The 26,863-nt window shown below is 39.9% G+C and overlaps 1 protein-coding gene across 8 annotated transcripts in view; it reads left to right on the top strand.

Moving 5' to 3' along the window:
- Nucleotides 1-26,863, top strand: part of ELOVL5 (ELOVL fatty acid elongase 5) — a 79,991-nt gene that overhangs the window by 36,836 nt on the left and 16,292 nt on the right. For 3 of the 8 annotated variants that reach the window (XM_033217462.1, XM_033217464.1, XM_033217463.1), the window contains exons 2-3: nt 14,632-14,697; nt 18,391-18,578. In XM_033217462.1, coding sequence (XP_033073353.1) covers nt 14,640-14,697; nt 18,391-18,578 — 246 coding nt within the window. In that variant the 5' untranslated portion in view covers nt 14,632-14,639. Of the gene's footprint in view, nt 1-945; nt 1,880-14,631; nt 14,698-15,863; nt 16,266-18,390; nt 18,579-26,863 lie in introns of those variants that run through there. The other 5 variants (XM_033217466.1, XM_033217467.1, XM_033217469.1 and 2 more) reach the window with 3 other exon arrangements.

The raw sequence follows: 26,863 nt of genomic DNA, 5'->3' as shown, positions 1-26,863 counted from the left end.
TCAGATTGTTGTATGTATCAAGTTTGTTCTTTATTGCTGAGTAGTGTTTCGTGGTGTGGATATACCATGGTTTGTTTTAACAGTTCACCTGTCGGAGAGTATCTTGGTTGTTTTTAGTTTTTAGCTATTATGAATAAAGCTGCTGTGAATATTCGTGTACAGGTTTTTATGTGAACATAAAGTTTTCATTTCTCAAAAATAAATGCCCAATAACTTCATTTGAATTATGGCATGATATTTAATTATATTCCTATACTATAATTTCTGTAGCAGAAGGTTACTTCTAAAAGGTTACAGAAGGTTTCATCTAAAAGGTTACTTCTAGATGGATACTTGAAGGCTAACCACCTTTCAGTTTTTGTTACAAATATCACTGATGACTATCATAAGTCAATCTTAGTGCACATCTGCTTTTATTTCCTTAGTGCGGATTGTTAGAAGTGGGCTTGAATGTATAAAATATTAAACCTTTTTAAAAGTACCTCTCCTTTTCTTATTTTTAATTTTTTAGTATGTCTAATTCCAGAGCAATGTCATTACCTTAGAAAGAAACATCATAAACAGTATCAATCACTTCCCATTCCTTCGTTTCGCCAGCCCCTGGCAACCACTGATGGATCTGCCTATTCTGGACATTTCATATAAATTGAATCATCTGTGGCCTTTTATGTCTGGCATCTTCCACTTTGCATAATGTTTTCCAGATTCATTCATGATACAGCAAATGTCAGTACTGTATTCCTTTTAATGGCCGAATAACAGTCCATTGTATGAATGTACCACATTTTGTTAATTCATCAGTTGATTGACTTTTGGGTTGTTTTTACTTTTTGACTATTATAAATAATGTTACTATGAATATTTGTGTACAGTTTTTGGAATGAATGTATGTTTTCATTTCTTTGGGTGTATACCTAGGAGTGGAATTGCTGGATCATATGGTAATTCTGTGTGTCAGTTTTTGAAGACTTGCCATACTATTTTCCATAGCAGGTGTACCATTTGACAGTCCCACCAGCAGCAAGCGCCTGAGTATTTCAGTTTCTCCATATACTCGCTAGTATTTGTTATTTTCTGTTTTTATGATTATAGCCACTCCAGTGGTTACTACATGGGTCTTTTTTTAAAAACAGAACTGTTTTGGCAACACTGCCTCGCTTACCTACCAGGTATGACAGCCACAGGAACACTGTTTATGTTGAAGTTTCCAGTGGTGTCAATTGGCTGTCTCTAGGCTTCTGTAGAAGAGAAAATTGTTTAACTGCCTACCTCTCCTGCCAGAGCACCAGACTTAATGTGAAGTTCTGTGAAGAGCCCACCCAGTCACCTGTCAGCTCATTTAGCCACACCGGAGAGTCTATTGAAGTACAGAGGGGAGTTACCAGTGTCGTTTGTGGACTCAGTTGCTATTTTGGAACAGAAATTTGCGGAATCCTTTAAGCTGAAAAATTTCCATGCTAGTATGTATCATATGAATAGCAATTATTTACCCTTTCACAGAAAAAAACCCAATAGTCTTTTCTGTGTGTAATGTGAGATAAAGCCTGGAGGGGTTTGTGGTTTTCTTTTTAATAGGTGACAGTTTGAAATTTGTTGCAGATCACAAGCTGCCAAATAATAGCTTTAAGATGTACTTTTTAAAATCAACTGTGTGATTGGCTGGGTGCAGTAACTCACTCCTGTGATCCTAGCACTTCGGGAGGCCGAGGCAGGCAGATTGCTTGAGCCCTGGAGTTCAAGACCAGACCAGCCTGGGAACAGAGCGAGACCCTGTCTCCAAATTAACATCAACCAAAAAATCAACTTGTGATACTTGTAAGAGTATAAGTTTTGGACCAGCTACAAATTTAAGTAACTTAACTTTGTGAGCTACTTAACAGTAAGTAATGTGATTAACTCATAACTCTTCCTGGTGTGCCTGAAAATTTTTTGATTTTATCACTGAAAGCCTTTTATCCTGGGAAATCCCCCCAGAAAAACCGGACAGTTGCCTACCCTAAGCCATATAAACCTAGAGTTAACTAACTGGCTCAGTTTGTTGTTTTCATCAAGTTTCTTAAGATCTGTGAACTTTAGTTTCCTCATCTAGAAAATAGGGATAATTCCTTATTGAGTCTTTGAAAAGATGGCTACATAGTAGGCTCTTTGTAAATGTTAGATCCCTTGTCTCAGGCTAGTAACAAAGTGTTGTATTGTTTTCATAACCAAATTCTATACTTTAGATAATAAGCCTTTTCACTTCTCTTCCCAGTTCCAGTTAAATCAAGGGGGAGCGTTTATATTTTATTAGGCCATGCTTGTAATTGGTGCCTTAATTATGTGTAGTAACCAAAAGGAAGGCTCGCAAGAGGAAGTAGAATTGACTTGTAAGAACCTCTTCTTCCAACCCCACTGACCTTGTTAATTTCTAAGCCTTTTATCTATTGTTAACAAGTTACCCCCAAATTTACCACCTTAAAATGCAGAAACATTTACTATCACACACGTTTTCTGAGGGTCAGGAGTCCCAGCAAGGCCTAGCTGGGTGATTTTGTCTCAGGGTCTTTCATGAGGCTGCATTCATCTGAAGCTGACCAGGCCAGAGGATCTATCTGCTCCTGAGCTCATTCAGGTGGCTATTGGCAGGTGGCCTGTTTCTTGCCACATTGTCCTCTCCCTAGAGGGAGAAGCCGCAACATCTGTTAGCACCTAATCTCAGAAGCGACATACCATCCCTTTTGCTTTATTCTGTTGGTCACACACCCACCCCTGGTTCATCGGGGAAGGGCACTACATAAGGGTGTAAATATCAGGTGTACCAAAATCTTTGGGGGCATCTTAGACTCTGCCTCCCATAGATACAATATTTACTTGAAGAAAGCTTGAGGTCACGTAGTCTAGGTAATGAAACGAATATAATAGGAAGCAGCTCAGTTTAGGACTGATGATAATAGAGCCAGAGCCCACATTTCTCAACTAGTGTTCAGGTTCTTCCTATCACCCATTTTGCCTCCTTCCAAGGAATGTATGAAATTGCCCTTGGCCAAGCATTTGATTTGGTGGCAGCAGCAGCCTGTCAGCAGTGTTCCATACTGCCCCAGTTCAATATGATGAAACAGGGAGTTACTAAATTCCTTCTGTGTCCCAAGAACAGCTACTAGGGATTACAGGGAGCAAGGCAGATGTGTTCCTTGTTCTTACAGAGCTTTATAGACTTGGCCACTGTTGACTCCTGGTAGTAATGGTGTTAAGGATCTCCTCTACTGATAGTAATATTTCTACAACAGGATCCCCCAAAAAGAGCTTACCAGTAAAAAAAAATCCATCAGGTGCAGGATGGATTAATGCATGCTTATTATGTGTGATGTGTACCATGTCACATAGTGTTTGAAAAATATGAGAACTGATCTCTACCTTGATATGAGGTTTTATTTTAGCTTGAGAGATGGTTTGAAAAAATATGATTATTGTCCCCCCGGCCCGCACATGCCCTCCCCCCAGCTGGTGGAATTAGAGGAAACAGGGAATTGCTGCGGAATTTGTTGGAATAAAAAATAACTTGTCCTCGAGATCATCATCCTAGTCTAGGCTCTATCTCTGTAATATAGTACATGGATACCGTCTGGGTGATAAAAATTAAAGGGCAGCAGGGGATTTTAGTAAGCATCCAAAAGCTAAATTTATGTATATAGAATTGGTTCCCAAAGCAGGCTGTTCCCCAGAATTACCTAAGGATTTCAAAAAGATATTTCCTAGCATCGATTGAATTAGAATTTCTAGGAGTGGATCCCAGAAACCTGTTTTTAAAGCTGTTAGTTGATTTTAAGATGCAGCCAGATTTGAGAGCCCATTGATATGAAACTCTAGAAAGTCATTCATTCATTCATTGATCCACTCATTATTCATTCATTCACTCATAGTTTCAGTGAGCAATCAACAATTGGTCAGGCACAGATCCAGACACTCTAGCGATAAAATGGGAACACCAGAGGCTCTGCCCCTGAAGAGCTTAGAGCCTAAAGGGATGTGGACAGATGAACAGATAATTACAGTATAACTGATAATCACAGCACTTAAAAAATAAGCCTGTAATTTTATCACTGATTGAGATACAGTAGAATTGATGATGAGAGTATGAAAATGAGGTCAGGGAGGATTGCTGCCCCTTTACTTCCCATCTGGGTCTTAATTACAGAGATCTTAAAGGACTCTGTTACCAAACATCTTGTTGCAAACAACTTTTTTTTTTTTTAACTTGATAATGTTATTTTAAAACTACATAGTTCTGTATCTTTTTCTCATAAAACTATATGAATTCAGGCAATACTAACACATGTTGTCACCATCTTTTATGTAAATACGTGAAGATGTCCTCTTGAGAGACTACATGGGGTATTTTAAGAATGGTAGGCAACAGAGTTGGAGACGTGGTTCAAATTCTGACTCTACCCAACCTCTGTGACCTTTGGCAACTCAGCCCCCCTTTTAGTTATGGTAAATGAATAAGTTTATTGGCCATCTATTGTATGCTAGTTGCCAGGAGTACAAAAAAGAAAGGCTTATCAGATGCAGATTTATTTCTGCTCTGTAATAAGGTTGGGATAGACACTGGTCTGCTAGAGAAGTCAATCACCAGCATCTCCTTGACATTTCAGAGGAATTTATCTAGAGTCTTTTACAAATCCCCAGATTCACAAGTGTCATTATAGCATGTGAGTCCATGCCAAATAGAGAATAACAGAGCTATGAGGTATGGATGTGAGCACGTTTCACTGCCCATGGACCTTGCAGGGAACTCCAGTTTATGCCTTAGCAAAATTCTTCCATAAACATTAAATATGAAATTGATCATTGTCAAAGGTCTCTGTAATGATGATAATAATAGAAACATTTTTACAGCACTTGCTGTGCCACACACTAAACATTTCACATATCTTAACTCATTTAATCACATGAGGAAGTTAATGTAATTACCCTCATTTTACAGTCTAATAAACTAAGGCACAGAATGTTAAGTAACTTGTGCAAGGTTACACAGCTAGTAAGTGGTGAAGCAGGGATTTGAACCCCGGATCTCTGGCTCCAGATTGTGTGTTCCTAACCACTACCACCCAAAAGTGGTTGAGCCACAGATGTCTTTGCACACTGCTTACTAATTTGTACTGTGGCAGAGGTCATGTCTGTCTCTGTCACTGTCCTGTTCCTCACAAGCAATACTGCTTGACACAAAGTAGACACTCATTAAACAGTTGTTAACTCAGTGAGTCAGCTGCCTCTCAAATGGCTGGTAGCCTGAAGAGCAGTCATTCTGAGAATTGTTGGACACACAGAAATAAAATCAGTCACGAGGATGACTGACTCCTGCACCTGATGGATTTTTTTTACCTTGCTTCACTGCAGCCTTGTGGACATTAATTAGTTACTGTCAGCAAAGTTCTATGTGAAAGTGGAGTTCTGAGTCCAGCTGCAGCAATCTGGCCTTCACACACCAGCAAGGAGCATTGTGTGTGAATTATCGTTGTCTTCTTCCAAATAACAGTGCTTCACCCAATTAAAAGTTATCACCACTTCTTCTAGTTTCAAAAGAAAATTAAGTTGGCAGCTTTAAGATGATAAAACTCTACAAGAGTAATTTTCTATAGTCATGAACCTTTTTCTGAATGCTCGTTTGTTTTGTGAATTGTTGTAAGTGGTCCTTGTCTTGACTCTGCTGAGAACTGGGGGAAGAACTTTAAACTTGACTACCTTTGGTCTTTAGCTGTGAATAAGAATTCCCCTAGAATAAAGTTCTAAAATCTGTTACCCTCCCCCTACCAACTGCTGAAAAAATTTTCTGTATCTGAGTTTTTTAAGATCAAGTGTATTTGTGTATTGCCTTTCAAGACTAGAATACATCTTTGTCTCCCAGTGGAAAAGAAATTCCCTTGAATGTTTAAGAGGTTTTTTGTGTGTGTGTGTGTGTGTGTGTGTGTGTATGTGCATGTTTTTGTTTTTGTTTTTTATGGGCGCACACTTTACAAAGTGCCTTTACTGATCATGTAGTAGATGAGAAGAGAGCATCTCTGTTAGAGTTCAGATAACTAGCACTGAGAAAGTTTTCCCCGAGGAAATGTCATCTGTAACTAGGATTTAGTGCGTGTTTTAGGATGCTGCCATTGTGGAGTCAGTTGTGCCATTTTCTTTTCATTTTGTAATAACAGGTGTATCTCCTCATTTATACTATCACCAAAATAGATAATTATTACACTGATAGGACAGCTTGGAGTACTTGCTGTTAAAGAGTTTGGACTCTCAGGAGTTGCAATTTGTTCCCATAATAACTGAACACAGAAGTATCTAGCTCATATAAAAGTTGAAGTTGCTGTATACTAAATGAATTGTCTAGACAGCAACAGGAGGGGCAGCGGAGTGGAGGTAGGCTTTGTAACACCTCATTTGGGCCTTGGAGAAAAGGTTGGAAATGAAGGCAAGAGGACAGGGAGGAAGGACCACAGATAACAGCCACTGGTGTGACTCTTCCGCCGCGTTAGAAGGATGTCCTTCTCCAGCGATGGTTAAAAAGTGCTTTTTAATTAACTGGTGGCAGCCAAAGAGCAGGAAGTGGAGGCTTCTGTTTTGACCCTAAACTTATTTTTGTAAAACAATTTGATTGTTGCAACATTTAAAAGTTTCCCCTCCAATTATCCATTATACCAGAATGAAGTTGTTCTGCCTTCTTCAGCTGTGGAGCTAACCTGTGACAGTGCTTTGTAGAACCTATCAGTGCCCCAGTTTTGCAGTTACTCATCTAAAACCCCAAATAGGGCTGTGTTTTTTTCCTCCGTGTATGATATATGGCAGGAAAAATGACTTTGTCAGAGAATTACAAGAGTTTGTTATGTCCTTAGAATGGAGGTTAGAAAGTATAGGAATTCTGCGGGGGGAAGAAAGACAATAAGCATAGATTCAGAGTGTTAGGATGATAGTACGCAATCAGATGTACCACTGTTGGTGTGGTAGGTCTTTTTGAGCCAAAATTTAATCCAGAGTTATCATTTATTTAAATGCCAACACTTTAACATGAATTCTGTTGTCAGGTTACTTTCATTTCTAAAGCTTGTTAGTACTTGGATGTTCTTTCCTTTATGGTCTTCATGACATTTTGTGTTTTAACATTCCTAAGCAGGTGTGGTTTTATTTGGGAGCTGATTTTCCCAACCTAGAAAAATCTTTTTAAAAAATTCTAGAATCAGGGTTGTGACTACCAAATTAAAGCACCGTTTAATTTTTCATTTTGTGTAACTGGCAACCAACTTGAAGAATGTTCCCATGCCTGCCTAACACGATTTGACTGATAAAAGTGATGGATGGGAATGAGAGAAGAGAAAATGCAAGGAAATCGCAGTCTGATGCCTTGCAGTACATGAGTTTGTAAACTCAGCTGACTCATTTTTAGGTGAACAATAACCATTAAAAAAAGTAAAGCAGGATATGATGAAGTTAAGCTAGACAATAGCTAAACTTTTTTAAATCAAAAGGTATGTGACTTGACTGATTTCACAGGAAAGGGAGCTTTCAAAGCAAGCTGACTGCTGCCTTAGAAGCCAAACAAACCAAGACTTGGCCCTAAAAAGATCTTTACTGCTTTAGAGTCAGCAAACAGCCTGGTTGTGGGTTTAGGAAATAAACTTTTCTTTAATATAATTCTTATACCAGCTCTTTACTATAATACATATTTTTTAAAATCTTGATACCTTTTAAAACAGATTTGCCTTAAGATTCCAGTACTTTTCCTTTGCTGGGCAGCTTTCTCACTCTCTCCTACTCCAGGTAGAAATGGCCAAGATGCTTAATATTTGCACTCTCCTAGAGACATATACTTCACCTTGAGAATTGTGACTGTGCCTTCTCCTCATTAACCCCAACCACCTCCTTCCATTGTTGCCACCTACCCCCATTCCCTCATGTTCTGTTGTCCTTGGGAGCCAAGTGGAAAGGAGGAGGAGGGGGACTGATTTGCTGTAAAGCTTATTGTAGTGTCTTTTTTCAAACATGCTTCTAGCAACTAGTTTGATTATTAGTTCAAAGTGAGCACTGATGTTGACTTAACCTCCCACATATGATTCGCCTGGGCATATACTTGCCCGTGGAGGGAGTTGAGCAGTGGACAGATGGCTTTTCCACATGAGCAGGACTCTCTTTAGGGCTTTGGGTTTTGCTCTGTGTTCTGCTCGTGTTAGTATTTCCAGGTTTTTGTATTCCAGGCTGTGGTAGTTCCAGTCTCTCTCTCGAATTCAGGCCCAAGGATCCTAAAATTCTACAACACTTAGTATAGTACATGGGGAAGGAACTAGCCAGGAGCACAGAACGGATCCATGGTGGTGGGGGTGAGTCAGACGAAGGTGTGCTGAACTCCCTTACACTGTCATGCTCCTTTCAGCTGCATCTTTAAATATAGGGTAGTTTATAAAGAGAATGATCAGCTCCAATCAGTTTTTTGTAGTGAGATACTTAAAATGAGACACGATTATAATATAGTTGCATGGTTACCAAAAACACTCCAGAATTTTATAATGGGAAGTGGCTTTTTAAACTAGGAGTGTCTTTTGGAAAATGTGCGCTAAAAAGGAATTCTTTAAAATTGGTTCTAATTTACCTGCCCATAATCCATTTTTACTGTCATTATTTTCTGTGCATGTCTCTTGAACTAGTGAATAGCTTTGGGAGATCTTTTTTGTTGGGATTTTTTTTTCACTGGGCCCTATTACTACTCTCTGTTGTGACCTGTAATTCTGGGAAGCCCCCTAGGTTGAGTGCAGGTCAGAGACTCCTGGTTAAAGAGGATGGGAATTGATGCTTTGGCTTGGTGTCAGCGTGGTCTTGTTCCTGGGACATGTTGACCACTCCCAGCCCTGTCCGTTTTCCTGTCAGTGTGTGGGGAACCAGCCAGATCAAAGAATAGCTTATTCTTTTGCTGCATGTAGGACTAAAGCTCCTTTTCCACGGAGCCTAGTGCCTGGGCTTGGTCCCTGCTAGTACAATTGTACAGAGCAGCTGTGTTCCCACTTGACCCAGCTCACCCAGGCTGCCTGTAGTGTGATGCGGGTTATTGAAATGTTATGTCATTGGCCCACGTAGCTCAGAAGATGGGAAACTGCACCAGTGAGGCCAGCCGCAGACCTGGCAGTGTGATTGGGCATCTTTTGTGAAGTAGGTCATGCCGTTCCCATAAATCCAGATTACTAGGCAGAGTGTCAAGAGTTTTGCATGGCCCTGTGCCTCCCATTCCTTTAGTACAAAAGAGTATAGCTCAGCCCACAGACCACTCAGCAAGTGCCCAATTTACTTAACAGGGCAGGCCAGCCTTGCCTGGTGATGAAGAATTCATTTGCTGAGACCTTTGTACTGTTCATGTGGCATAGCAGATGAGGCTCAGCAAGGAAGATGGGAATGAAAAGGGCATGTTGCTGGCAGGAGGGCTGCGGGAAGGAGGGTTAGGAGATGGTGGCAGTGTGAGTGGATAAGGATTGGCACCGTCTTCTGTTCCTAGCCCGTTGGCCACATGCTCTCTGCAAGGTGTATCTCGTGACTGACCTCTGTCTATTGCTGAGCAAGGCCTAGGCACCAGGCAGGGAGTGGAGGACAGAAGGCCTCCCATGGTGCTGCCCACTCCTGTTGTGGCCTCTGGTCCTTGTGCATGCCAGCCTAGCCATGGCCCCAGGGCCATTGTGCTCATTTGTGCCTCTAAATAAAACACCCTTTCCCTTGGTAGGCATGTGGCTTGCTGTCACCATTCAGGCTCTGCTCTGTTACCACCTTCTCAGGCAGCCTTCTCTATGTTTTCAAAAATAAATTCCCACTCCATGATTCCAGCCCCTTTATTCTGCTTTATTTTTTCTTGCTAACAGTTATTTTGCATATCATATTGTACATGTGTTTCTGTCTGTAATTAGTATATGTTTATGGTGTTTCTCACCAGCCTGCAATCCCAGGGCCTTCGGGCCTCCATGCCTGGCTGGTGGCAGGCACTTGGTAAGTGTGTGGTATGAATGAAAAGTGAGTACATGGTATTGAGGGACACTAGTTATGGGGCTGCCTTGGCAAACATGACGTTGTATTGAGTAAATGATGAAGCTTTTGGTGAAGATGTCTCTTAGTAACCTGTGCAGAAACAAACAGCCTTGCCTGAGAAGATTACAGTATATATCCAATTGTGGGTGTGATAGGGGAGAGTTTGGGGGAAATATTAAACATGCCAGAGTCCAGCCCAGAATCAAGCTTGGGATCCACGGATCAGGACTCTCCTGTGATAGGGCCTGTTGTCCAGGGGCTACCTCTACCTACCCCTTCTCCCTTTTCACTGTAGTCATTTCCGAAACAATAAGCAGGAACAATAATTTGAAAATTATCGTTTCCTCCCATGTATCTGTTCTTTTAGAGAATGTTTTGCTGGCTATTTCAGTATATTCCTAAGTTTGATTGTGAAAAGTTCTGCAAACCTAGGAGAAAAATTCTCAAGCCGAGAAGAAATGCAGTCTAAGAACAGATAGATGTACCGTTTTTGACAAAAATTGTTTCTTGCATGTGCTTTTGTAGAGAACACGTTTCATTTTATAAAGTCGAAAGAGTGCTCCTGTGCCTGCCAGCTTCCGCAGCCTCTGTTCAAGATGGTTTAGACTCAGATTATTTGGGACAGATGGCTTGTAACAGGATTCTTCAATATCTCCAAATACTAAATTCCACAGTCTCTTTTGGTAGCCTGCTGCTGGTTCAGTACTCTTGGACTGAAATTTTACCTTATGTTTAATCAAGCTGCTTTTCTGTTGCCATGATGTTAGCCTAGATTCTCAAATTGGACTATGTCCTAGGCATTTGTCCTTATGGTAATAGGTCATTTATCGCAATTCCTGGGCTTCATATTTTTCCGGGGCCACTACTGTTATCCCTCTCCACTCCTGCCCCACCAATCTGTATTTTCACTTTGAAACCTTTCTTCACTCTTATTTCCAGCTTCTCTATTTCCTCCTTACATAGAAACAGACCCTGGCTGCAGCCCTCTGAAAGATCTCTTAATTAAGTGAAATGATTGATTCCCTTATTTTTGTTAGACATATTCCTCCTGTTTGATCTCAGAATACTGTCGTTTGAATTTTGTTACAGCATGGTTTTAAACATATATTCAGCTTATATTCGTATGCATCATTCTACTGTCTGCTCATTTGCAAACTGGATTTTGTTTTTGCTTTACTATATCTGACTTCTTTTCCCCGTTATGAATGTCTGATTTTTTCTGGGTCACTAGGTGTGCTCCTTTATGTTTATCCCTATTTTGGCAATCCTTTGTATTAATATACAGTAGGTGTTAGATAGTTGTGTATTTAATTAGTACATTCCTTTTAGTTTTTTCTTTCATGTTTGGGTAATATCTGTTTCTGACAAGTTCCTCTCTTGATATATTATCAGCTCCCCCCCCCACCCCTGCCTTGCCCCCACCTTCTCTTGCTGTCTCTCTAGGGGGGTGTTAGGACATGCAAGTGGACATTGTGGGTTGTCAGAATGATTGGGGCTCACTGATGGCATTTAGTGGACAGGGACCAAGGACAATTAATGATCCACAATGCACAGGACATTGATTGTTTCCACTGGAATGCCAGCAGTGCCCCTGCTGAGAAGCAGAGACAGCCGTGGGTGGTTGACAGTATTCATCATGGAGCCAATCCTGTGGCAGACATACATTCAGAAACATCTATTGAAGGCTTCCTACATGCCAGACACAGCTGTAAGGGCCTTATTTATATTACCTTATTTAATCTTCTTAAACTTAAAGGCAGTTGCTTTGGTCTTTTCCCCATTTTTCAGAAAGATTAAATAATTTGTCCAAGGTCACGTTGCTAATAAGTGAAAAAAAATTGGGGGGTTTCAAACCCTAGTTTCTTATAGAGTCTAGCATTGAACCTGCTTAAAGTCCCTTCATGCTTAATACCTGATAATTGTACATTTAATATGACCCATAAGTAAGTAAGTTAATATTACACATTAGGTAATAGAATCTAGGTTTTAAAATGCCTTGGAGGAAGGTATCTGTCCCCAGTGAGCAGCTTGTCCATCAGTTATTCAGTCCATTAGTCATAGCCTTTATGACCTTGTTCCTTCTGACTTCCTTTCATTTGGCTGTTTGGGATACAGCCAGTGGGGAGCAGGGAACCCTGTGACCTCGATATACGTGGCCCACCATACATCATAGATGAAATTAAATTGTGTTAGTGTGATTTCAGTGTCACAAAATCATGATGGTTGTCTTCCAAAACTTGGATTTTCTAGATGATTTTCAATAGAAGTTGAAAAAGTAGACACAGCCAAATTATGTTTTAGCCAGTGCCCTTCCTGAACCCACCTCGGGCAGAACTTTTAATAGCCTTTAAAAGATAAAACATTTCTTATTTAACTGTGTTTTAAAGAGGAATTCTCTTTATGAAGTGTAAGGCTAAACCTATTCTCTTCAGCACCAGGATTTTCTAGAATTTCTTGTCTCTCCTGAAGTGGTTCAATCTAGGGCAGGAAAATGGCTTAGGACAAAAAAATGGCCTTTCTTAGGAATACAGTGCATTAGTACCCCCTCATCGTCAGGGAGTACCTTCCAAGACCCCTAGAATGGAAGCCTAAATCTGCAGATAGTACCAAACACTATATTGTATATAGTGGGTTTTTTCCTATGCATATGTAGGTGTAATAAAGTTTACTTTATAAATTAGGCAAAGTAAGAGATTGACAACAACAATAAAAAAAAGAACAATTAAGTAAAATAAAAGTTATCTGAACTATGAGCACTGCGATCCTGAGGCAGTTGATCTGATAACCCAGAAGGTTACAAAATGACTCGAGGGTGGAGAAGTGTTTACAGTGAAGATACGCTGGACAAAGAGATGATTCCCATCCCAGGCAGGATGGAGTGGGACTGCAGGAGATTTCATCACGTTACTCAGAACAGTTTGCAATCTATAACTTATGAATTGTTTATTTCTGGAATTTCCCACCTAGTATTTTCAGGCTGTGGTTGATTGCAGGTAATTGAAATCTCAGAAAGCAAAACCGTGGATTAAGGGGACTACTGTATGTTAAAATTTTAATTGTTGGATTGCAGAAGTGACCTTGTACTAAGGTTGTGTAACTATTGAGAGGCAAAGGTGGCTGACCTGGTTATTGGCAGATGGGACAGATGGGGAGCTGGTGCCTTCATTTCCAGCCATGAATTGGTGTCAGCACCCTCCCCAATCGCCCTTGGGCAGGAAAGCTGTCAGCACAGAACCCTGTTAACTACTTTGAAAGTGTCATTGATGGCTCCTCCTGTCTCTACGTCCCTTCTCATCTGGACTGATCTAATTGTAATTACTACAACCATTAGATAATTTCATGGATAAAGTAATTTAAAATTAGCCAGAGAATACATATGCTTCAGTGTTACAAGCCAAGGAAGAGAAGTGTTGCTAAATGATTAAGAGCTTAGTTAATAAAATCAATTCTGCCTTTGCCCTTGGAAGTTATAATATTGATGATTATTCCTGTAAGAAGAATGGCCAGGAAAGTTGGAAATGTATGTCTTTAATATACTAAATATAGTCAGTATGCTTATGAAAAGTTGATTAGCTACCCTCTAAATATAAATCTTAAATTGGGGAAGGTTGGGAGCTACAGAATCTTAGAAGATGGAGGTAAATCTTTAACTGGTATCTCCAAGATGTTTTATTAAGTGAAAATAAGCAAGTAATGTATACGCACTTCTATATATAATAGTGTTTTTTTAAGTTTTTTTAACTGTGATCCCCACAGTAAGAATATATTTTATATCACAGCTGAGTATATTATACTTATAAATATGATATAATAATACTAAAGTTTTATGAAACTATATTCATTCTCACTAAGAGCAAAGCATTCTGATTCTTTATTATGATCAATTATTATTTTTAATGCTAAGTTGACATGATCATCTAACTAATGGGTTGCAACCCACAATTGTGAAAACATCCATTTAGCATGACCTCTTTGTGCTCAAAAGAGGAGAAATCGCTGGAAGTATACTGAAGAAATGTTACCATTAGGTTCCTTGTGATGCATGGCTTGGGGATTGCGGTTGAGGGAAGTAATGAGATTTTTGCCCCTTTTTTCATTTTTAATATTTGAAGTTTTTTACTGTAGACATGAAGTACTGTAAAATAATAATTGATAAAAGTAACAAGTGGAAAAAACTGTCTCGTCACTGTGGCGTTCTGTTCCCTGATATGGCTCTTCCTTGTCTTACCTCAAGTCCTCAGTTGTTGCCCAGACAGGATCTTTTCCTGTCTGCCACCTCTCATTCCAGTTAGTTCCACTTTTTTCCCCACTGAGATTTCAGCTTCACGGCAAGAATTTTTATGGAACTGAGAAAAGAAATTCAGAAAACTGGCACTTCATTTATAAAGTGAATTCACAGAATTGTGTCTTTCCTTTTATTCTTCAACTGAGATCTAGCACAGAAGTCACTTTTGTGTATTAAAAAAATTCTTTTAACCTATGGAACTGAACTTAACTTTGCCCGTAGCATATTCTTTGAAAAGAATTTATTATTTTATGAAAAAAAATGTATAAAAAATATTTTGAGTAGAGATTAATCAGTATCTTTTTTTTTCTTAATAGGTTTTAAAATGGAACATTTTGATGCATCACTTAGTACCTATTTCAAGGCATTGCTTGGCCCCCGAGGTGAGGTGGTTTTTGGTTTTGCTTACCTTCTGCGGCGTCACTCCCTGCCTGTAGTCACTTGTAAATATTGCATGAGGAGATATTAGAACATGTTAGTATTTTCTATGATAAGTCCAAAACTTTATCCTGGATAACAAGGGATTTGGAGAAGTCTCTGACAGAGACACCTGCTGTGGCTGGTCCTCTGTTGATTTTAACTGGAGTTTAAAAATATGCTGTAAAGCTTGTAGCCAGAGAATACTATAGATTTCACCATTATTGGTGGCATGTTTTTCTCAATTCTTGGCAGTCTCTAAGAAAAACTAATTTCCAAAATGCAGAGGTGCAATAGGAGTTTAAAACTCGCCCGCTTTTACAATTTTAATTTACGCTTTTTAAGGTCTTCTCATTTCATATCATGTTAACTCACTGGTAAATATGCACCTGAACCTTACTTGCTGTATCTTTTAGAAAGTAAATGAGCTCCATATTGCCTTCTTTTGATGTCATCTGTAAATGTCTTCAAAGTCTTTTCTGTAAAGAAAGAACTTCTTAGGCTCACAGAAAGATTCACAGAAAAACTAGAAATGCCTTTTAAACAGACAAAAAGAATCTCAGTTTCTCATGATTTTTAAAATACAAAAGAAATAACAAAAGGACTTAGTCTATTAGCATGGCAGAGATGAAATAATAGGTTTCATGTCACCTGTGGTAATAGTGAAGGCATGGAGAAAGAGTCAAAATTGGCACAACCTCTCTGAAAGGCTGTTTTGCCTTCTGCTGGAATTAAAATGCACATGTCCTTTTACCTAGCCGTTCTACTCCTCATACTTTATCCTATGGCTAGCCTTGATCAGTTATGCTGTGATGTATATCAGGATGCTCAGTACAGCATTATTTTTCAAGGAATCATCTGGATGCCTGTCAGTAGGGGACAGGTTATGTAAATTAGTGTATGGCCAGTTGAACAAAAAAGAGTAAGTTATAGATCCATCTGTATGTGCTTGGTTTGAGATAGTGCCTTACTTTAGCTGTAAGGGACAAAAATTCCAACTCTAAATGGCTAAAATAATAATGAAAAGTATTAGCTTGCATTACCAGGTGGGGCAATTCCATAGTTATTTCAGGGACTGTATGATGTAACCAAGGATCCTTGTTCTTGTCATTTTCTACTTTGCCACTTCCAGGTATCAGCAGCTCTGTCCTCAGAATGGGTCCCCCACCTCACACAGTTGTAGGATGGCTGCAGCAGCTCCAAGCAGCACATTCAGAGGAAGAAGAAAAAATGTTTCATTTGTGTGGTTTTAAGCATAAGGAAGCCGTTTCCCAGAGCTCTTTGCCAGCTGTCATCCCTCAAAACTCACTGGCCACAATTGCTTTATATGCCCCTGCCTGAACCGGTCACCAGAGAGGGGGTTAGGACCACCACAGATTGACTAGATCCTAAGGATTCTCTACCTGGGGCTGGAATTCGGATCAGGTGCCTGGGAAGCACTCTGCAGTGTGGGAGGATGAATACGTGCCAGTTTGGAAAGATGAATATTTGTGGGAAAATGAATAAAGCAAAGTGTAAATCAGGGGTTTAAATTTAAAAAAGAGGGAGATTTGTGTGTGTTTATTGTTCGTGATATATATGTTCATACAAAATATGTAACAGTCTCATGTTAGTTGCTAAGTGGGAACTGGTTTTCTTTCCAAGGCCCAAAGCTGAGAACAAAAGGTGTTAAGCATCCCCTTAAAGTCCCTGGGGCCAGCCATTTCCCTGAATGACTTCTAAGAACAACCAGTTCTGCCGGACTGACAGTAACACCCTCTGTTACCATAGCATAACTAGTGGGGAGGGTGTGGAGGACATGTCCCTCTGAAGCCAAAGAAAGCAAGCCATGAGAGAAATGCTGGGTGAGTTTAGTGTGTACAGTGCAAGAAAGGAAGACTGACTGACAGTTCCCCACGTGGACATATGCTTTATTGAGCCTGTTCTTGTTCTGTGAAATCAAGGCAAAAACAACTGGAGGGAGTAGCAAGATGGTCCAACCTGGGAGGGGTCAAAGGGTAGATAGAGCCGGGCTCACTCCTGTAATCCCAGTACTTTGGGAGACCGAGGCAAGTGGGTCACCTGAGGTCAGGAGTTCGAGACCAGCCTGACCAATATGGTGAAACCTGGTCTCTACTGAAATTACAAAAATTAGCCGGGGGTGGTGCTGTGCGCCTGTAGTCCCAGCTACTCTGGAGGCTGAATCACATTCTCCTGGAGGAGAGTTGCTTGAACCCTAGAGGCAGAGGTTGCAGGGAGCGGAGATCACGCCACTGCACTGCAGCCTGGGCGACAGAGTGAGATTGTCTCAAAATAAATAAATAAATGAATAATAAAAAAAAGAAAGGGCAAATGGTGTCCTCCCAACTGCTGCTTCTCTGAAGACATAGCAGGTGAATGCTACATGTGTTTCAAGCTCTGGAATTGTGAGCCTTGGTGGGTAGTTAAGATTGAGGAGCCCCACAGGTTTTTGGGGAGCATCATAATGGTTCAAAGGGGAGCATGCTTCAGAGGTAGCTTCCTAGGGTCAGCCAGAGTATGAAGCTGAATCAGGGAACATACAACACCTAGGGGGTCTGGCTGCCAAGGAGTTTCTCACCATCCAAGAAGAGGTTGTCAGTTTGCTGCTGGTGGCTGACCTGTTTCCCTCTCCCTCCTCCCTGCCTAAGGAAAGGAATGGGGGCAGAAGAGACCCTTCCTATACCAGTAGCTCCTCTGGATCTGCCTGGGTTTTCTCTCATGCTACTACTCCTCAGTTTGTTAAATACTACACTTTAAGTAGGCACTTATCTGATCATTGCTGCTTCACCTTCATGTTTTGTTTTGTTTTGTTTTGTTTATATTTTCATTTTTGATACGAAGTCTCACTCTGTTGCCCAGGCTGGGGTGCAGTAGTATGATCTCAGCTCACTGCAGCCTCCGCCTCCCAATTTCAAGCGATCCTCCCACCTCAGCCTCCCAAGTAGCTGGGATTACAGGTGCGCACCACCATGCCTGGCTAATTTTTGTATTTTTAGTAGAGACAGGGTTTTGCCATGTTGGCCAGGCTGGTCTCGAACTCCTGACTTCAGGTGATCTGCCCTCCCCGGCCTACCAAAGTGCTGGGATTACAGGCATGTGCCACCACACCCAGCCCTTGTTTTGTTTTTAAATCATTGTCCTCTCTGCGGTTGACCATTAAACACTCATAGCAAAGGCTGCCTTCCTAATTAGTGTCAGTTTCACTAACCTGGCTAAGCAGCACGTTTTCTGAGTCTGCATATGCTGGCCATACTTGCTGACCGACATGTGGTTGAGATGGAGGACTGGAGTTCAATGACTGCCATTTCTTGAGTTTCATCACTCTATGTGTAATCTGGTAAACCTGGTTAATAAATCCAGTTAATGGGAAATGTAGCCTTCTCCTTGTTTTCTTCTTAAATTCTTTGGAAAGAATATTTTTATTATGATTTTACTTAGCAAAAATCATGAATAAATACATTGTTATTCAGAGCATGTAACAAGGAGCTTCACCTTGTTTGATATGTATTGAAAATCCATGCCTCCTCTCCTGATTGCTTTATTGGGATTAGAAACATGAATACCAGGTAACTTTTATATCATCATGGTTAGATAAATGTTTTCAGCGTTTGAAAAGTTGTGATTATTTTTATATATCATTAATTTTTTTTATTTTTCAGATACTAGAGTAAAAGGATGGTTTCTTCTGGACAATTATATACCCACATTTATCTGCTCTGTCATATATTTACTAATTGTATGGCTGGGACCAAAATACATGAGGAATAAACAGCCATTCTCTTGCCGGGGGATTTTAGTGGTGTATAACCTTGGACTCACACTGCTGTCTCTGTATATGTTCTGTGAGGTAAGTCAGAGGTTACCACAGTCTTCCTCTCACGTAAATGCACTCATAGTGTTGTCCTAAATTGTATTCCTAAATGAGGAAAGGTGGCCCCTCGGGGTATAGAGACAACTGGGCAAGCAAGTATCTTAATGCATTTTGAGTGTGTTTTAAAATCGATTTTTCGAAATGTCAGAATTGTTTGTACAAGTATGCCTTCTAGAATATCAAAAATAGAAACCTTTGTTATTGATTGTTTTGTTGTGTTTCGTATGATATTCAAAATTAAAATATTTTCAGAAATACTCTTATGCAAGCAAAATACAGATTGGAAAATGAACGAAATGTGAAGAAAAACACATGTGAAAGCTTTTTATTATTAAGCATTTAATAAGTGCCTGCTTCTTGTTTGAAGTTAGGGGAGGAAGGAAGTGGGTGGTACTTGTGTTTGGTATGTTTTGTGGCACATCACCCTCTGTGAACGGATAACTTGTCAAATCTGTTGTTTTTTAAAAGCTAAGAGGAGTGTGACTGTTGAGGTCTGCATTTAGGTTTTGAATTGTCTGTGTGAGTTCAGCCCAGTTATTTCTTTTATATCACTGCAATGTTGAAAATCACATTTGATGATCTCAAAGGCAAATGTTATAGCATAAAAATGAAAGAAAAATCAGAATCAACCCTTCTCCCTATTTTGAAGGGGTAACACTATAGCCTTTAAAGCTAAAAGGGGGAGGAAAGCTGCCCTCCAGTGTTAAGCAGTTTGTGTACATTTTTCTGGAAAGGCCTACCTACTTTTCATTCTTACACCACCAACCTATTTCTAACTCTTCTGGAGAATTAAGCCCTATATAATACAAATGTTCAGGCACTCCTGTATAGTGTTTCATTTTGGTTTTAGTTCTTCAAGGAGTAGTAAAGAAGAAGGCAGATGTGGGAGGAAAAGGAGAAGAGATATAAACATGAATCTTAGAGTTCAGGGGACAAAATGAATTCTCCATCAGCCCCAGGCTGTGATGGTGTCTCCCTGGCCACATGTGGTGATGTGCAGGAGTGTGGGCATGTGCAGGCGTATTTGATTATCAGAGGTGTTGCAGCTGTGGGATATCTGTCTTGTTCTCCCATGTATGTTTCATAAGCCAAGGTACAGATATTCTGACTAGAATGGTAGATGCTCCTAGCATTGCTTTTATGCTTGACACTCCAAGAAATGCTTACAACTCCTTTTTTTGCTTTTTTTTTTTCTATCCTATTCTAGAATGAAGGCAGTTTAATTAGCCTCCAAGATGGAGAGTTCAGGACTGGAGGCAGGGGAAGTGCACAGGAATGACTCCTGGCCCCAGCACTGTACACATCTCTGTGTTCAAGGGACAAAACCAAAGCAAGCTGTGATGTTTCTCCGAGTGAACTGTTTACTTTTCCATAATTGATAGATAATAGAGCCATGTCTTTAAGAGAACTCTAATAGAGTTTATAATTATACATAGCAATATTATAGAGAAAAATATTTCATATGATTTTTAGAGAACTTAAGCATTTGCCTTATATGTTTCTTAAGTCCTAGAAATATAGCTATAATTTCATTATATATCCTCTCTTAAACAGATGATTTCCTGCTAAAGAGAAGAAGGAGCTGTATCAATTACAGCTGTGTACATCTGAGTGGATGTAGGAGGTTCTGAACACATTGTAATAGAAAGTATAGATTTTCCTCTGATAGCTTGGTGAGAACAGAAGACTTTGAGCAGTGACTAAGCACTGAATACAGAAATTTAAGAAATATACAGAATAGGGAAACCACAATTTTAACTCACAGTTTAGAGTACATAGGTAATAGGCGAAGAGGCAGTGTTTCCTTAAATTAAATCAAGTTTACAAAAAGCTCTCCAGATCAGATATGCCCAAGTTGAAAATAAGCCCTAGTGCTCCAAGTTGATGGTATTCACATTTGATTTTTGTCCGAGTTTTCTCCTGTACATATGTAAAACCCATCAGTAATTCCGTTATTATGTGTCGTTTTTCAAGCTTTGAATATCATTTTAGCTACACGTTTTTCTGTTTGTTTTGAGACTTTCACTCTTGTCGCCCAGGCTGGAGTGCAGTGGCGCCATCTCGGCTCACTGCAACCTCCACTTCCCGAGTTCAAGCGATTCTGTTGCCTCAGCCTCCCTAGTAGTTGGAACTACAGGCATGCGCCACCACTTCTGTCTAATTTTTTGTATTTTTAGTAGAGACGGGGTTTCACCATATTGGCCAGTCTGGTCTTGAACTCCTGACCTCAGGTGATCCACCCCCCTCAGCCTCCCAAAGTGCAGGGATTACAGGCATGAGTCACCATGCCTGGCCATTTTTCTTTTTATACTTAGCATTTCTACTCCATTGAATGTTAAGACACAGAAGGGCAGTCATGGAGTTTTACAATGGAACAAACTGAGGATATCATGAAGCCCCGGGGGGCCCCTCATTTTAGAGGAATGTCCCGGGAGTTAGAGCCATTCTTCTGTGGTCACACGCCTGTAATGGTCATTATTGTAGTTTTTATTTACCTTCCTGCTTATCTGCATATTCAGGGCTTTGAAGAATTTTTTAAATAAGCAGTCTTTTGTATTTTTGTTTATTCTGTGGCATAATTTCACAGCTGCTTTAGCAAGTTCTAGATTAATACAAATAAAATTAACTGTCACTTAAAGGAGACAGGAAGAAGCAGGGGTTTTTTTGTTTGTTTGAGACAGTGTCTCACTGTTGCCCAGGCTGGAGTGCATTGGTGCTCACTGCATCTCGCCTCCTGGGCCCAAGTGATCTCCCATCTCAGCCTCCCAAGTGGTTGGGACTACAGGAGCATGCCACCACGTCTAGCTAATTTTTGTATTTTTCATAAAGACAAGGTTTCATCATGTTGTCCAGGCTGGTCTTGAACTCCTAGGCTCAAGCAATCCACCCACCTCTGCCTCCCAAAGTGCTGGGATTACAGACTTGAGCCACTACATCTGGCCAATAGGAAGAAGTCTTGAAAGAAGGGAGATGATCAGAAGGAAATGAAAGGGGGTCACTGAAACTTTAAATTCACTGGAAGGAAAATAACTAAATCACAGTTTTAAAACTGTGAAACTGAGTTTAAACTGTAGAAGGAATATAGACTTGCTCATAGTTTGTGCACTTGATAGAAACAAACTTAAAAGGAGAGAAGAGGTATTACTTCTCATTATCTCATTAACTTTAGTGTTTATTTCCAGGAAAAGGTCATAGATCCCTGATTTGGAGCATATTTGAATTAGTGGTATATTTTAATTTGAAAGTATTGCACTTTATAGCAATCCTTTTTGCTTTTGCTTAATAGGGGTTGTCTAATATCACTGTCCATGGTGAAGGCTGGGAAATGAAATTCCAAGTTATAGAAGAGAAACAACTTAGTTTGCATTAGTTACTCAGCTTTGTAAAACGATGCCATTACAGCAAACATAAAAATCTTGTGTGCCTTTCAGCCGCCCGAGATTCAGGGCATTTGTCCTCTGAAGAGAGGCCTGATTTTTCACACTATCCATGTGTCTTTTCTCTTGTCTCCAGTCCCCAAATTGAGAACCTCTACATACATGGTGCCAAACGGTGGCTTTCCCTCACTTTGCCTTATCTACCTGGCTGGATCAGGTTTCCCCTGACCCACCCAGTGAGCTATCAAAGCCACTTTTAACTCCTTTGTTAGAGTGTTACAGGTGGTTTCCCTTTTAGGCAGCTGCTGTGTCCTCGTGTGAAGCCATTTAATGTGTCTACTCTTCTCCTGCTGTGCCTCTGACCTCTTAGACCCTAAGCAGAGAGGATCTAATTGTGTTTGTTACAGTCCAAAAGGAAGCACCCCCGTCAGTCTGCCTATGCCTCATGCACTGATCCTTGGATTCAGCAGCAGCTGCCAGGAAACAGGGTCAGTGTTGTGCAGTGCACATGGCTTTGAATCCCCCAGGAACACTGTGTTGAAAGGGTGGCTGGCTCCTTTCCTCAGAAGGAGGCATTCTGGCCTTCCTTAGCCGATCTGTTATGCTCAGCTCTACTCAGCAACACGAGGCTCTTTCATTCTTCTGGGCTCTACCCCGTAAAACTCTCTCTCCTGCCTGTCAGTCTCCTTCTCACTTTTGAGGACTGTGTGCAAGGATCCAATTCCTCTGTGAAGCCATGAGCGTACTAAGGGACAGGATTCAACTCTAGAGAGTGATCCCACCCCCACCCCCACCCCAACCACTTTGGCTATCCCATTGTTCCCAAGGACTATGATGCATTCCTTTCAAAGTATTCTCATGATGTGCCCCTTAGCATCCCATCCTTGCCCCACCGACACTCACTGGCTTAGGCTAGAATGAAAAGGTGTTTTCCCCATCTTTTTCATCCCATTGTTACTATAGCTGATTACTCCACCAAATGTATCCTCAGTATTAGAATATACACACACAAAAAGCAAATGTCAGAACCACATTTTCAAGTTATTTAGCAGTCAAAGATAAATCATGAGTTACACACAAGATTGTTTTTTGAGTGTCTATGTATGTTTCCTCCCTTGCAGTTAGAACTGTATGTTGTGAATAGTGTGAGAGAATATGCTTTAAAAATATTTAGAACATTTAAAATGTAATTTTGAAAAAAAAAAAATTTGTAATTTTGAAAAACGAATAGCTGGATGGATGCATCTGGCTTGGCATAAATCCAAACTTATCTTTCTTCCCCTTTTCAAATTTTCTTTTAAATCGTAATTTTGGAACTATTTGAAAATATTTAAAATAAAATTATATAGATGATATCTGTGCACCTAACAAATGCTTGATTTTTTTTGTTTAAATAAGAAAACATTACAAAAATGCATCTAAAGTACAGTCTCTTTCCAGACTTCTTCAGAAGGTTGTACAGTTTTTCTCGGATATATTTTTACTACATATATATGTATACATGACAATACATAGTACGTTCTAAGATAGTTTTTAAAAACCATACATGAATGGTATACTAATTAAACTTTCTCAAATAGATTTTTTCCAGCCAGTATATTTTGACAAATTCATCTTGAGTCATATAGATGTAATTCATTAATTATAATTATGCTAATTATAGTTAATTAGAAATTAATTCATTTTAACTGCTTTGTATTATTTCAGTGTTGGAATTTATTACACCATTTTGCAAGTGTTTCTTTGGATAGGTATGTAGGTTGTTAGATTGTTTTTTGTTGTTGTTTTTTGAGACAGAATCCGGCCCTGTTACCCAGGCTAGAGTACTGTGGCACAATCATACCTCACCCACTGCAGCCTAGAACTCCTGGCCTTAAGCCATCCTCCCACCTCAGCCTCCTGACTAGCTGGGACTACAGGCATGTGCCACCACGCCCGGCTGATTTTTTGATTTTTGGTAGAAACATTGTCTCACGATGTTGCCCGGGCTGATCTCAAACTCCTGGAGTCAAAGTGATCCTCCCACTTTAGCCTCCCAAAGTGCTGGGATTACAGGTGTGAGCCACGGTGCCCAGCTATGTAGGTTTATGCAGGTTATTCAATTAGCAGCGTGCAAAGAATCTTCTAAGACATATCTCCTTATGCAAATATGGTAAGTATTTTGACCAGATAAGTGCATAGGGATTTAGTGACTGAATCTGACAGTCTCTTGTCTTTTAATGGGAAAATTTAATTCATTTTCATTTAGCATGTTAATAGTTATTTCATACCTCAGATATTGTAGGTTTAGTTGCAGATCACTGCAATAAAATGAGTACTGTAATAAAATAAGTCACACTATTTTTTTTGCTTTCCCAGTGCATATAAAAGTTATGTTTACATTATATTATAGTCTATTAAATGTGCTATCGCATTAAATCTAAAAAAAAAGTAGACATACCTAAATTTTAAAATGCTGGCCAGGCACAGTGGTATATACCTGTAATCCCAGCACTTTGGGAGGCTGAGGCAAGAGAATTGCTTGAGGCCAGGAGTGTGAGACCAGCCTGGGCAACATAGCAAGATTCTATCTCTACAAAAAATTTTAAAACTAGCCAGGCATGGCTTGAGCTTGTTGTCCTAGCTACTTGGGAGGCCGAGGTGGGAGGATGGCTTGTGCCCAGGAGGTCAAGTTTACAGTGAGCTATGACCACACCACTGCACTCCAGCCTGGGTGACAGAGTGAGACCCTATTCATAAGAAAAGAAAGATAAATTAAAAATGCTGCCAGGCGCAGTGGTCTGTGCTACAGTTTAGTGTAGCCATGTTCATCAGTGATCTTAGTTAATATCTTCCAGATAACTGGCAGCAGCTTCTATAGCAGCACTTGCTGCTACACCTTGCCCTTTTGTGTTATGGAGATGACTTCTTCCTTTAAACCTTATGAGCCATCCTCTGCTAATTTCCAGCTTTTCTTCTGCAGCTTCGTCACCTCTCCCAGCCTTCATAGAATTGAAGTGAGTTTGCGGCTTGCTCTGGATTAGATTTTGGCTTAAGGGAATGTTATGGCTGGTTTGATCTTCTACCTAGACTATTCAAACTTTCAGCAATAAGGCTATTAATGCTTTCTCATCATTTTTGTGTTCATATGAGTAACACTTCTAATTTCCTTCAATAACTTTTCCTTTGCATTCACAACGTGGCTAACCTGGTAGAAGAGGCCCAGCTTTCATCCTGTCTCAGCTTTCCACCTGCCTTCCTCACTAAGCTTAATCATTTCTAGCTTTGGATATAAAGTGAGAGACATGCTACGCTTCCTTTCACTTCAGCACTTAGAGGCCATTGTAGGATTATTAACCCAATTTCAACATTGTATCTCAGGGAATAAGGAGGCCAGAGAAGAAGAAGATGGTTGGCTGGAACAGCAAGTCTGTGGAACAGCTAAAATACACACAATATTTATTGAGTTTGCTGTCTTATATAGGTGCGGTTCATGGCACCTCAAAACAGTTACAGTGGTAACATCAAAGTTCAGTAACCACACACAGATCACCACAACAGATATAATAATAGTGAAAAAATTTGAAATATTTTGAGAAATATTTTATAATTGTGAGAATTACAAAAATGTGACACAGTAACACATGCTGTTGGAAAAATGGTACCAATAGAGTTGCTCAGTGCAGAGTTGCCACAAACCTCAGTACAGAAAACCTGTAATATATACAAAGTGCAGTAAAGCAAAGGTGAGGTATGCCTTTACTTTCCGTCACCTTTTTTGTGCGTATGTTTTTTCTTTGGCCTTCTTTTCTCCTTTACTGCTTTGTAGAATTTTTATAATCATCATTTTTTATTTTACTTATTCAGAAGTTATTCATTCTCTTATTTGAGTGGTTACCCATAGAAGTTTACCATGCATTTTTAACTTATGAAAGTTTCAGTTGAGTCAGTGTTTCTGTTCTCCTAAACAATACCAGGGACCTTAGAGGATTCTAGCTCTGACCCCTCATCTTTCATGTTACTATTGTCAGGAGTTATTTCTACCTTTTTTTTTCTTTTTTTTTTTTTTTTTAAAAAAAAAGATGGTCTTGCTCTGTGGCCCAGGCTGGAGTGCATTGACATGATCATAGCTCATTGTAACTTCAAACTCCTGGGCACAAGTGATCCTCCTGCTTCAGCCTCCCAGGCAGCTGGGACTACAGGAGCATGCCACTGTGCCCAGCTAATATTTTTATTTTTTGTGGAGGTGGAGTCTCACTTTGTTGCCCAAGCTGGTCTCAAATTCCTGGGCTCTGGCAGTCCTCCCACCCTGGCCTCCCAAAGCACTAGGATTACAGGTGTGAGCCACCGCATCTGGCCTCACTTTTTTTTAAGGTCCTAAATAATCACCATTATTGCCATCAGTGTTTACTGATTTTCTTTGCTCTGTGAAATTTTTCCCTTTTGATTCAATTTTTTCCTAAGTAGTTCTTTCTATGAAGGGCAATATCTTAGTCTGAGTGTGATGTTATTTGCCTTTACACTTGAATAATATTTTATTAAGGCATAGAATTCTAGACTAATAGTTATTTTTCCTTAGCACTTTGAAGATTTATTGCAGAGAAGTCTGCTGTCATCCAACCCTCATTTGTAGGGTAATCTTTTTTCTTTTTAGGCACTTTGAAAATTTTGCATTCTTCCATTCACTCCTACTTCCTTCATTTGTTTCTAATCTACTATTTCATCCATCTATTGTGTTTTTAGTTTAAATGGCTGTGTATCTTTTACTTCTGAAAGTTCACTACCTGCTCTTTTTTTATTCCATAACATGGAAGTATTGTCCCCCCCAATGATATAGATTAGATGACAGTGATCTCCAGATTTAACTATTTGCTGTGTTGCCTTTTTAAGTATGCTGTTAAAAGT

The sequence above is a fragment of the Trachypithecus francoisi genome, unplaced genomic scaffold, assembly GCF_009764315.1.
Source record: "Trachypithecus francoisi isolate TF-2019V2 unplaced genomic scaffold, Tfra_2.0 Lachesis_group10, whole genome shotgun sequence".
Lineage (NCBI taxonomy): Eukaryota > Metazoa > Chordata > Mammalia > Primates > Cercopithecidae > Trachypithecus > Trachypithecus francoisi.
Note: the sequence above shows the minus strand (reverse complement) of the source record. Positions and strands in the feature narration are given on the sequence as shown.